This window comes from Aristolochia californica, unplaced genomic scaffold (assembly GCF_029961685.1).
Source record: "Aristolochia californica isolate CCGP_79_NKW_82.1479 unplaced genomic scaffold, dmAriCali1.0.hap1 SCAF_1, whole genome shotgun sequence".
NCBI classification, from domain to species: domain Eukaryota; kingdom Viridiplantae; phylum Streptophyta; class Magnoliopsida; order Piperales; family Aristolochiaceae; genus Aristolochia; species Aristolochia californica.
The window spans coordinates 3,680,398-3,692,528 of record NW_027181770.1 but is presented as its reverse complement, the minus strand read 5'-3'; the positions used below and the strand labels follow the sequence as shown (position 1 = coordinate 3,692,528).

Sequence of the window (12,131 nt, the reverse complement as noted above, 5' to 3'; positions counted from 1 at the left end):
TGGGTTTTCCAAAACCCAACCCATTTATGGGACAAAAATTGAGACGTGTTGGGTTTATGGGGGGGCGGGGCGGGAGACAGGTCGATATAAATTAGGGGGAGGCAAGAGACGGGTCGATTTAAATCAGGTTTATGGGGACGGGGCGGGAATCAGGTTAGAAGGATGAATAACAGCGACGCGCACATTAGCAACTAAAGGCCCAGTTTATGAAAGAAAAAAGAGAAAAAAAAAACAAAAGCGAGAACTGAGGAGAAACCTAATATCGGCCATATTCATTGTGAGCACATTAGCAAAAGCAGTTTCCCTTCTCCCTCCAAAGCTGCGGCCCTCCCTCCATTTTCTGCAACTCAAATTCTGGCGGGAACTCTTTGTAAACAACAGATACCTCTCTTCGCCTCTCTAATGGCGTCTCTACTGGTTGATCCTCGCCAGACTCATCGTGTCGTTCTCCTGATAGATCTCTACCCTCTATTTCATCTCCAAGACTCTAGCCCCTTTGTCTCCGCTGTCTTGTCCGCCGTCAAAACCATCGTGTCATCCCCCTGTCTCTTTTCCACCTCTCTATTTGCTTACAAGCTCTTCTTCTCCTCACTCTCCCCTCTCACTTCTTCTTCTAAAATACATAAACTTCTGGGCAAAGCATCCTCCGTCTCCTTTGATCTACCAGCAGTGACCTTCACTTCTCTTGCCAGCTCTCTGAGATCAGTTGCTTCACTTCTTTCATTATCTGACACGGATCGCCTTGCCGTCCCTCGCACCTCACTTGTCGCTGCGTCGCTTCGCCAGATCCTTTACGATTACCCTTGGGAGACTGCGATTCACGATCCAAAAGGTACGCAAGTCTTAACATTGAGGTCGAATTTGGTACTTCTCTTCTCGCCCTTCCCTAGACGCACGAGTGAGCTGCCTCAGTTTGTTGGCGCGGAACTTGACGATGAAAAGGCACTTTCTGATAAGTTCTCCCTGATTTTCAGCGGTGTGAATGAAGGATTTGTTAACAGGGATATTCATTTGTGTTGGGTTGATATTAATTTTGATGAAGACTGCAAGGAGGGTGGTGGAGGAAACGAGAACGGATCGGAGTTAGAGCTTTTTGAGAAGGGAATTAAGAGTGTGGGCTGGGGGTCTTGTTGTACAGATGCAATTATTTTGGGCCCTGTTCTCGTTCCTTTCGAATTGGTTTTTCCCAAGATTGCATGTTCAGTGAGAACCCTGGTCAATCCTAGTCGAGTGGAATTAAGTCTTGAGATTTTGGATGTGAATAAGAAGCCCTTGGTATGCAATTTTGATATTGAATTACTTATTAATTTAAGGATCAAGGGGAAATTCTTCGGGGGCTATGCTCCCTCAAAGATCTCCATTCAAAAGCTATTAAAGAACAACGGCGTGTTGAGGATTAAGGAAGACAGTGTAAGTGATGTTGCTCTGTTACGTGGGTTTTCACCCGAAAACGAGAAAGAGAAGAAAAATGACAAATTGGGCGATTTTTTCATGGATAAGGTTCTTGACATGCTAAGGATAGAGAAGAGCGAATTTGTAGCTGGGAAACCTACTTGGCCGCTTCTTCTCAATTTCCTCCACAAAGAAGGGGTTGCAGCTCTAGTTTCTCTTTTGGATGCAAAAGGGAGTTCTGTTATTGGAATTTTAAGGCCTTTTACTATACATTCTGCCGTTCTCTGCTTGTTAGATGGAGGGACTAGCACTGAGACGCTACATGAAGCTACTGCTGATTCACTCTGCTCTAATATGTTCACCGTTTCTAAATTTGAGAACTCTAGTCTTTGCAATGCTATGAGTCCTACAGATTTGAAGAGAAAACGACATAAAAGGAATCCTTATTCGTATAAGGACCTTACGTGGCATTCCTTTCGCCAAGCAGTTCTTAGCTGTCATTTTGAGGGGATGGATAGAGATGCTCAGTTGGAATTTGACATGGAAGAGGCTTACTTTGCAAGAGAATGTCACAATTCAAAGAAACTACGATTTCTGAAGTGCTGGATGAAACAGATGAAAAAATCAAAGGAGTCTAGTCAAATTAGATCAGATGAAACAAAGGATCCAGTAGATGTCAAAGAAGAATTTGAAAAAAGATGCAAAATTGTAGATTCCCAACAAGAAAGCCAAGAGACTGTTTCACCTTCTGTTTCTGTTGGAGGTTATCAATTGAGCCAAACCAAGAGTGGGGAGGCTCAGGTTGTTTGTTGTTTGGAAACTCCCAAAGAGTTCTTTGAGTCTGTTTGTCAGAAAATTCAGCAAGGTGTCGATTCTGAAGAAGTGGACCTGGGAATATTTGCGGAGCGCATTGTAGATTCATCTATTTATTGGCTCCATGGGAAATGTGAGACAGATGCTTCAGAAAATTTGGCTGCTGAAGAAAGCAAAGATTTCAACTGTATAACAGTTTTTAATGACCTGGTGAACCTTCTGCTAGAGAAGCCCAAGAATTTGGTAACAAAGTATAAGGGCTGTAGCTCTCCAAGAAAGAAAGTTAGAGTGTATCCTTTTGTCTAATGTCTTTATGATTTTATTTCTTCATTTTCGTAATATATTGCAGATTTTGGTGCCTTTGATTCCTTAATGCACGAAAGACATGAGTTACAGATTTTGTTTCGGATGGAGATACTCCAGTCAAAGGTTGGAGCAAGTATTGAAGAAGCTGGGAGGCGAAAGTTTGTGAAGGAAATTTGCTCCTTGTTGGAGAATATTGTTTTTAACCTTCAAGGAGGTATTTTTGGTGGTGAAAGTCTTGTTGAATTTGCAGGAAGGATCCTAAAAAAAAGGTATGCTGGCTATTGATAAAGTTGCGTTTCATGGCTGGATATTGGAGTTTTTTCTTTAGTGTAGTTTTTTACCTAGTATGTATGAGAAGAATTTATGTTCAAAATAGTTTTTGTTTTATTGTAAAAGTTTGGTCCAGGTTCATCCTAAAATAACTAACCAAAGTTAAAAAGTTTTTTTTCCTAATTAATAAGCATCGGATCTTCTTAATCCTAAACCTGTGTGGGACTATTCTTAAAACTCTTTCACATGTTAGCCATTTTTATGAGACTCACATGTAGGCAATTTTGGATGGAGGCTAGAGTATGAGCATGTGCTTTGATAACATGTAGAAGTTGAAACCGAGTCTGTCCTAAAATGATGATACAAACTTAGGAGACTCTTTCCCAAATAATAACCACTAGATCTTCCTAATCCTGTAATTATGTGAGACAATTCTCAACACTTTGTAAATTGTAAGGATGATAAATTATGATTTTCCTGTGATGTAATCTAGGTTGGGATTAGTTTTCACCGAATTCTATTCCCTAACTAATAATGTGATGTAACTTTTGCAGACTGTCCTTGAAGAGTGATTTAAAACTTGTTAAGAATCTCTTAGTTGTTAACTATAAACTCCAACACTTATATTATATACTTCTCTTTCGTCAGTAGTTCCTACTATGTGATTATCAATCTGTTCAGAGGAAAAAAATTTGGGCATTACATCAATGATTGATGTATGTCTGTGGATTAGTTTCAGCTGTCTACTTGTCACAAGTTGAACTACTCATTTGGCTTTTACTATCTCCCAAAGTTCTATGTTATGCCTTTTTTCTGGAAACACCCATCTCACCACAAGATAAATTGCAGTTGCTGTTTCTCATCTAAGTGCAAGTTTAAAGTCGCCTTGATTAGCTAAGTTATACAGAAGAAACTTTTTATTCTGAAATAGTAACTAAAGCACATTGTTTCCCCTTTTTAAGTATGCTTTATGAATTCCAGAGCTATTAATAACAATATTTTGAGCGTATTAGGCTATTATTATATGCATTCCTATGCTCAATTCCATGTGCAAACCTAAAAAAATTGTTTTGTTTGTGGGTCCTTTTTTTTTCCTGGTAAAAAAGACTTCCTTGAGAGAGATTGCATAAGTCAAATATCTCTGGAGGATATAATTTGATCAGGAAGGCACATATATGACTCATGATTCAGTTCACCCAACTCTCAAGCCATTTAAATGTCTTTAAACAGTTTCAAATTGAGCTGTTTTTAATACAACCGATTCATCCTCTCTGCACCGAATTGTCATTTTGAACTTGGAAATTTTTGCAGGTACGCTCGGTCTCTTGGAGAAGTCATTCATAGAGTCTACACCAAGATGGAGTTTTTGTCATCCGATGGAGAAGATGAAGATGCCACCAGTTCAATGCATGATAGCAAGGAAAATGAGAACGATAGAGCCCAGGAAGGAAATGACATTGGAGGACAACCCACGTTTAGACCGAAAGGAATTACCGACGAGCAAGCCATTCCAGATGAAGCAGCTCAAGGTGAGGATGACCTTGGAGCAAAAAAGAAAATGCAGCATGAACAGCAAGAGCACGAGCTTAGGCTAATAGAAGCTCGCGAAAGGAGGGAGAGAGCAAGGAGGTTTGCATCGTTCACAAGCTGGGTCCCAGATTTGCAGAGGGTCTGGGCTCCAAAACAACAGTCAAGGACATCAGCAAGTGGGAAAAGGGAGTCAAGTCGGAAGCCATCAAGGAACAAGCAACGACGCAGGGGACCTCACCATGGCTACGATGTGGTGTGCGAGACCCCATCAGTGGGGATCAAACGTGTCATGCAGACAGTAGGAAGCTCCGGCAGGGCCGAAAAACGAACAAACAGTGGGATTACCTCATGTGAGCCTGCCAAGTCGAAGAAAGCTTTGTTTCAAACAGATTGAGAATGACGCCATTTGCTCCTGTAACTTTCTCAGTACATGGAATCCAGCAACGTCCAAATTTTCTATCCTTCGAATTTGTCCCAGTCAATTTGGTCTCGCTTCCGTGAGGAATAAAAACACCAAGCTGAGGTTCTGTGGGCCCTATCTTCGGATAAGGAACCGAAAAGGCCTTCAAGCTTGACCATACAAAAAGTATAACCCAGGTTAAGCCTCTCACTACTTGCTTATTGGAATAAATTCTGGGTCCTACTGAGTTCACATGAATCAGTGGGTTTAATTCCTTCTGGTTTTTTTTTTATGCTGAGACGCGATTTAGAAAATTTAATGGTGATATTTTGGATAATTTTTGAATATAAAATCAAAAAATGATTGGTGTATTTTAATTATAGAAAGAATTTGACCATGAAAATATTAATAAAAAATTAAATGGAAAGTTTGGCAAGTGGAGCGTGGATCTTTACAGGAAGATACCAAGCGCAAAGGTGTCGCGCAGTGAGCACCGCCTCCGTTCTCCTGGGCTGACTCTAGAAAAGCGATTGTTTCGAATCGTTTACTCGGCCGGCCGCCTTGGAGGCTCTCACGCTTGAAAAGCAAGAAAAGCTAGGTCGCCTGAGTTAGGGTTTCAGTAGGCCAGTCAGCTATGCCGAAGAACAAGGGTAAGGGAGGTAAGAATCGTAAGAGAGGAAAGAACGAGGCCGATGACGAGAAGCGTGAGCTCGTTTTCAAGGAAGATGGCCAGGAGTACGCTCAGGTGCTCCGGATGCTTGGCAACGGCCGATGCGAGGCCATGTGCATCGACGGCAACAAGCGTCTCTGCCACATCAGAGGCAAGATGCACAAGAAGGTCTGGATCGCTGCCGGGGATATAATACTTGTCGGACTCCGGGATTACCAGGACGACAAGGCTGATGTTATCCTCAAGTATATGCCGGACGAGGCTAGGCTTCTCAAGGCCTACGGTGAGCTGCCGGAGAGCACCAGGCTTAATGAAGGTATTGCCGGTGGCCTCGATGAGGAGGACGATGGCGCTGGTGATGACTATATTGAGTTCGAGGACGAGGACATCGACAAGATCTAGGGTTTGGAATTTCTTCCTTGCTGTAATCTGCTGGTCTTGTCGACTTTTCAGTTATCTGTTTTTTGTGATACGCCTTTTTCTTATGTATTATGCTCGAGATTCGAGTTTTGTGGTGATATATTACATGGATTAGGGTTTCGGATAATGAATGAAATGGAATATTAGATATATTACAATATACAATGGTAATTTCTTTTTTATTTTTTCGTTCTTTTTTGTTGATTGATGGACTTCTTTCTGCCCCTCTGCCTTCCCTCGAGTAAAGATGATTGGCTGGAATCTTTCATGTTCATGGTGATGAGAAGATGACGTTTATGCTGTTGCTCAACGTTGTTGTATATGGTTTTCGATCTTAAAAATTGGACTTAACAATTATTGATTTATTCTTTTCTTCTGATGGCAATCGTGGTGTGGCTTGTTATTGCTGTTACTACATGTTCTGTCTCATTGGTTCTTCATAGAAAGCCTTCAGTTAATACATCGTGGTTTTTCTCCGGTTAATGTTATGACGAAAATATTTTCTGGCCTCCTTTTTTGTTGCTGTGAATTGTGTTGATGTGAATATGTTGTATTAAACTCATTCATTTCCTTTTGCATCTGTGGATATGTTGTGGCTGATGTTGTCTGGGTCTGGTTTGTTAGCATGATAATCAATGAAACTGCAGAGAGTCAGGAACCTCTTGGCTTTTCTCTGGAGTAGCACCTTATCAAATTTGTCATGGATGAACCTTTTTCTTCATCTTACATATAACATATCCCTATTTTGCTGCTGGTTCTCTTTTCCCCCCTATTTCTTGGCATTACTAATATGTACTACTTTGTGTTATTGTCTAATTTTTTTCTTCTTGTTTGGTACCATGACGGCCAAATTTCTTTACTTGCTGGTGCTGATAATTCATTTGCTTTGTGGCTTTACCTTTTTTTCTTGATTATAAAATGATTCATTATTATGTTTCTGCTGTTATGGTTTTTACTCAGATCGTTCCATGCTGCTTGTGAAATGTTTTAGATATATATGCTTTTTCTCAATGCACATTCATTGTTTGTTTATCTGAGACCTGAGACAAAGCTGGTATATTAAAAGACATTACGTGTGATCTGTCAGCCCTATGAGAGGGCACTAAACACTCGTCCTTCCACCAGCGGCCTCATCCCATTTCCAGGTCTCTCTAACAGACATGAATTCATTCTATTTGATAATTTGATCGAAGACCTTAATCTTTTTGGAACACCATGGCCATCCACCTACCTTCTGATTACATTTTCCTAGATCGCGCACTACCTCTGCCTACTGCGCCTGAATGTGAGAAACATGTGTCCTTAAAGAACGAGCCACCGGTACCTTTTGGACGATATTTGGACTGGGAAAGTACCATGTTTTTCCCTATAGAGTGCCTGTTTTAATTTTTGAGTTTATATGTTATAACGTATGCCTGTTTTCCTCGATTTTTCCTGACCGTTGAGAGGACTATGTTCGTCTTGTGATTCTTCTACTTTAATTCGTTTTTAATATATCGTGTAAATTAAAGGAGGAGCTTTTTGTGCTTCATTGAAAGAAAAGGTGAGGGGGCAAGGAGGCCCCTTTGCCCGGTTATATAGTATTTAGCAGGCCAGGGGAGTGTGACAAAATGATGTCTATTTTTGAATACCATAGATGCAAGGAAACTTGTAGAAATTTTGTGAGTGCGGACGGCTTTCGTAAGTCACAAAACGCTTCCTCAAAACTATCTTCTCAGTGCATCCTCCAACAGGTACAGTCGATCCTAGGAAACAAGCACAATCCTTACAGTTTGGAATTACGATTATAACGCCTATCAGTGACCATTAACCATAAAGATACGAGGCCAACTTCAAAACTCTTATCAGAATGGTACTGAATTCTTGCCTGCATAGTCTTAAATAAAAAAATCGAGGAGATAGTCAAGAAAGTATACTGGATAGATCAATCATTTACATCACCTGACGGAGGAATCAAACACTGTTACTTTCCTTGCTAAGTAAGTCAGATTGCGCCTAAATAGCGTTTGCTGATAGTGCAAAGCAGATCCCCTCTTACAGCCTCATCAAAGATTAATAAGCTGTTCGGTTCGGTACCTAGATCATATTCCTCCAGTAGAAAAGTGGATATGTCACGAATTAAAAACAAGTCACAATTAAGGAGTTTTAGTCATAAAAACGCTGCTCAGATGCGCTTACATTTCTTCACATTGGAAGATATATCACATCGTTTAAAGATGCATACCACATTCTTCCTCCCCACCCCACCCCCCCAAAAAAAAAACCAAAGAAGACGAAAAAGTAATATATGCACTTTGGCGAAGGCATTGGCACAAACCTGTACAGATAAAAGCAAGATTGCAATTTAGATTCAGATTGTCAGTGCTGCTTGATGGTAAGCTCCGCTCTCAGGTGTAGCACACCATTGATGAAGTAGAGACTGTCCTCAGCCATGAACGATGTCCAAGGGATGGCAAAGAGATTTCTATAACCAACTGCTTTGCCACCTGTGAACGTATAATTACCTTTGTACTTGCTTACAAACTCCCCCGCAGGTTTTGTCCTAGCAGAGAACTCATAGTCGACTGCAAAACTAACCGAACCCTTCTCCTGCATCCCTAAAAAGAGTCCAAAGCAGTGGAATGAGCTCTGCTGGTCCATATTACAATGTGCCGACAAGAAAAATCCCTGCCCCCCTAGGTGGAATGCTTGAGAGTACACACGCCCAGATGGAAATAGGTTTGCACACTCTTCTCGCTTAAGATCAAGGTACACTATGCATTGCTGATGGGGCAGCTCAAATTCCACCACTTTCACAGGCCGATACTTGTAAGCACGCTCCACAAAACGCTTACTAGGGCCTTCATCAGAGGCAAGAGTTCGCTGGCGGTGTGGAGTTTCTGCCTTGAAAAAGAGGGCATCAAGGACAACCCTAGAGGCAAGCTCGTGGTCAAAGTCATTACAGTTGATAACTTTCCTCAGCTTCCGGCATGTCATATATGGGAATCGAATGAGCCGGCTGAGCCGGGACCCAAGGACCTCACGGCGCTCCTCCAGCTTTGGGTACTGAGTCCGAGCCCATTTCAACACAAAATCATACACAGCATCTTCAGATGCCACCTGAAGCTCATCACTACTCAATACAGCCTCAACTCCAGCCAGGGGTAAGTTAAGTACTTCTTCTTGGAACCTGAAGGAAAAAGAGGTTGATTACAGAACTATCGAACTCTATGAAGCAAAATAGAGTCCACATCATAAAGCAACATATAACTGACTTTGTTATGTCTTTGTAAAGTGTGGCAAGGTATTGTTTGGCTGCATCAGTCAAGGGTTTGACAGCTTCAGCCATTAAGACACTTGAGGGTAGCTCGAGATACAGTAGAGCAGACTCAGGTGTCATGGGCAAATCACGCAGCAAACGGCTGCAATATCTCATGCAAGATGCAACTTCAAACTTATCTGCAGCCATCAGCACATCCAACAGGGCAGGAGCTGTTGTAGGTCTTAAAGTTTCACTGTACATAAAATTCAGAAGTTCCATGAGAGCAGCTTCCTCTGCAAAATGTAAAGGGAACATCATGAGTCCTGAGAATATATAGATGGATGTGAGACTACAGCTTGAGCAAGTAGGAGTAACCAAATATTGCTTATATGTACAACAAGAAGTTGATTTTACCAGACTCATTGATTCTTAGGGTTACTTGTCTTTGCTCTGATTCACGCATACCGTTTGAGAAGACCTAGAGGAACAAAAAGATCTACAATCATCTACAAGTGGATTTTTTTTTAAAAAAAAACTGAGAGTAAATAAAATCACACACCTTGTAAAAGAATGGGCTTTTAGCTGCTAATATAGCAGAATTTATATGTATTGTCTTTACTCTCAAAACGGTGGAACAGTCCATGCTCCAAGATGAATCATTACCATGGGCAGCCTCATCACCTATCACAAAAACAACATTAAAGAACAATTCTTTGCATAAAAACCATCTGAATGCTATCATAAATGCTATAGTAAATGGTCAACATGTTTTCTCACGAGCTCCTGCGCAGCCACATATAACCAGAAGAAATCAATTCCATTGGAAGTTCAAGGCTTTATCTTTATTGCTGCAAGTTATCCTAAGACTTAAAAAATCATAAGTCTTACTTGTAAAAAACAGCATGACTTGTTATTGATAAATAGAATTCTTAAAAAAAAGGATGCAGAGACCAAGAATGAATTTTGGTCTCAGTATTTAAAATTTAGCACTTACTTGCCTACCTAAATTGCTCTAACCAGTCAAAATTCTCATGACATAGAGGAAATTGTCTTACAGAACAGGCTCATCAAATAGTTTCACATTGTATCTGAGCCTAATATGGAGATCTTGGTTCTAATTACCAGTATTCTCTTTGTTCTGTAAGTAAAATATTGTTTTTTGAAAAGTTAAAAAGAATTTTTTTTCATTTTTGTCAATTATTATTGATCATGGCTAATCTCCATTTCATTTTTTTAACGTCCATTTCAGATAATATAAGGCAGAACACCATTGTTGCTTTATTGTCTTTTGGGCTGACAACTCCAAGTTAAAATACCTTTCTAAAGTCATTCACGTCACAGTACTAAATAACCCAACAGCAAATGCCCATCCCCAATTTCGTGTTTAATGTGACTGGTTGAAGCATAGACTTTTCAAATAATGCCAGAACGAGAAGAAACAAGTATAGCACCTGCAGGCGATTCTTCAATCATTGCCACAGGTTCGTCATCTTGATTTTCATATGCCACACCGTCTTCAGTGTCAGGTCGGTCACATTTCGAGATGAGCTCCTCACGGCATACAGCAAGCTCTGGAGCCAGGAGGAAAGATACACACAATGAAGATTTACTAGAAGAATAATAAGAGACTCAGTATCCACATACTACACACCACATATTAAAGTGTGCGATTCAGAACACGGAAAGAGCATGAGGAATGGGAGATAAAATGTGGACAAGTAAAGCTGTTCTTTTTCATAAAAAAATAATGACGAAATCCAGCTTGGCAAGTTCCTCATAATTTGTCTTTCCTTTTCCTATAGGAATGAGCACATTGACAACGATAAAATAAATTTAACTATCCATAATCAGCTAAAAAAATCGATTTCCAAAAATTTAAGAGAAACATGAAGCGACAGAAGAAATTGTAATCCAGCTTCTACTGATCAGCCCGAAAGAAAAAAAAGATACCAGAAAAATCACAAAAAAAGCAAGCAAATCAAGGCACGTCACCGTTTTCCTTCTTGATCTCTTCCCTCCTTCGCTTCCGATTCCTCACCCACTCTGCGATACTCGTACAGTCCTCACCGTCGCTCTTATGCTCCGGCAGGCCCGCCATGATCTCTATCCTCAGCACGCGATCGGAGAAATAATTGTTATTAAAAGCGAAGGCAAAGTCCCTATCGGATCCCCCCACGCCCTTGCCGTCCGGGAGGTAATCGGAATCCATAACCGTTCTAGGATCAAAGAGATCCGCAGCAGATTCCTTCATATCCTCCGATCAACAACCGCATAGGCTAGAGGAAGAGGAAGAAGTTGATCAAGACCCGACGCCCCCTCGCCGATAACCGTAACCCTCCTCTCTCAACAATAATGCTGAAAAACAATAAGAAAAAACACGATCGAAAAGAGAGGGTTAAGAAACGAAACCGGAGGATGAGAAAACCCTTTCGAAAGAAGGCGTAAATAGAGCCGCGTGAGTTCTTAAATAGGATATCTTTGCGGCTCTCGGCGCTCGGCGCTAGCTCGGCTTTCTCGCCAATTTGCAGACTTAAAAAACAGGATAACAAATTAATAATGCATTATTACTAGCTAATTACGCTTATTTCAGTCATATAGTTAAAACTATTTTTTGATATTCTCTCCTCATATTCACTATTTGTAAATTTGACTAATTCTGTAAGGTCTGTAAGCGGATAAAAAGAATAAAATTGAAATCCTCAACGTGTAACACGACCGAGTCAGCAGCTCAAGCCGTCTTCAAAACGGGACTTTGACTTAAATTTTTTTATTTTCTTACATTACGATTTTTTAAATTATTAGGTTTTAATCAATTTTCCACGTCAGCAAAGTTTGTTTACGTGGCACCATGTTGGCCTATCGAAAAAGTTAACCAATTAGTTTGAGAAATAAGTTTAAAAAATAATTATTTAAATAAATAATTTTTTAATCTTAATTTTGGGAAAAAATCCCAATCATTTTGTTTTGAACGAGGGGCCGATTGATAATTTAATCATTTAACTTATTTAAAATTAACTAATTTTGATAATTAAAATATAATTTGATTTTAGTTTAATTCCTCTCCAAGTAATTTAATCCCAAGAATTAAG

The 12,131-nt window shown here is 40.2% G+C and overlaps 3 protein-coding genes across 3 annotated transcripts; 2 read left to right on the top strand and 1 right to left on the bottom strand.

Moving 5' to 3' along the window:
* The first annotated feature begins 402 nt into the window (after window positions 1-402).
* On the top strand, window positions 403-5,029 carry LOC137948921 (uncharacterized). Its single transcript, XM_068795178.1, has 3 exons — window positions 403-2,495; window positions 2,589-2,780; window positions 4,093-5,029. Exons 1-3 carry the CDS (start codon window positions 403-405, stop codon window positions 4,703-4,705), a joined length of 2,898 nt encoding a protein of 965 aa, XP_068651279.1. The 3' UTR covers window positions 4,706-5,029.
* Window positions 5,030-5,169: 140 nt separating this feature from the next.
* On the top strand, window positions 5,170-5,983 carry LOC137942802 (eukaryotic translation initiation factor 1A-like). The gene has a single exon (XM_068788542.1). It carries the CDS (start codon window positions 5,346-5,348, stop codon window positions 5,781-5,783), a length of 438 nt encoding a protein of 145 aa, XP_068644643.1. The 5' UTR covers window positions 5,170-5,345; the 3' UTR covers window positions 5,784-5,983.
* A 1,915-nt stretch (window positions 5,984-7,898) lies between these two features.
* LOC137942791 (BTB/POZ domain-containing protein POB1-like) lies at window positions 7,899-11,461 on the bottom strand. Its single transcript, XM_068788532.1, has 6 exons — window positions 11,035-11,461; window positions 10,494-10,613; window positions 9,602-9,723; window positions 9,457-9,520; window positions 9,056-9,335; window positions 7,899-8,970 (listed from the first exon to the last, which is right to left on the bottom strand). Exons 1-6 carry the CDS (start codon window positions 11,291-11,293, stop codon window positions 8,160-8,162), a joined length of 1,656 nt encoding a protein of 551 aa, XP_068644633.1. The 5' UTR covers window positions 11,294-11,461; the 3' UTR covers window positions 7,899-8,159.
* Window positions 11,462-12,131: the final 670 nt, after the last annotated feature.

Coding starts and splice junctions, on each gene's coding strand:
- LOC137942802 (XM_068788542.1), top strand. CDS start 5,346: ATGCCGAAGAACAAGGGTAAGGGAGGTAAGAATCGTAAGAGAGGAAAG.
- LOC137942791 (XM_068788532.1), bottom strand. CDS start 11,293: ATGAAGGAATCTGCTGCGGATCTCTTTGATCCTAGAACGGTTATGGAT. Junction 10,614..11,034: donor AGAGATCAAGAAGGAAAACG/GTGACGTGCCTT, acceptor TCCTGGCTCCAG/AGCTTGCTGTATGCCGTGAG. Junction 9,724..10,493: donor GATTGAAGAATCGCCTGCAG/GTGCTATACTTG, acceptor TTTTTGTGATAG/GTGATGAGGCTGCCCATGGT.
- LOC137948921 (XM_068795178.1), top strand. CDS start 403: ATGGCGTCTCTACTGGTTGATCCTCGCCAGACTCATCGTGTCGTTCTC. Junction 2,496..2,588: donor CCAAGAAAGAAAGTTAGAGT/GTATCCTTTTGT, acceptor AATGCACGAAAG/ACATGAGTTACAGATTTTGT. Junction 2,781..4,092: donor GGAAGGATCCTAAAAAAAAG/GTATGCTGGCTA, acceptor AAATTTTTGCAG/GTACGCTCGGTCTCTTGGAG.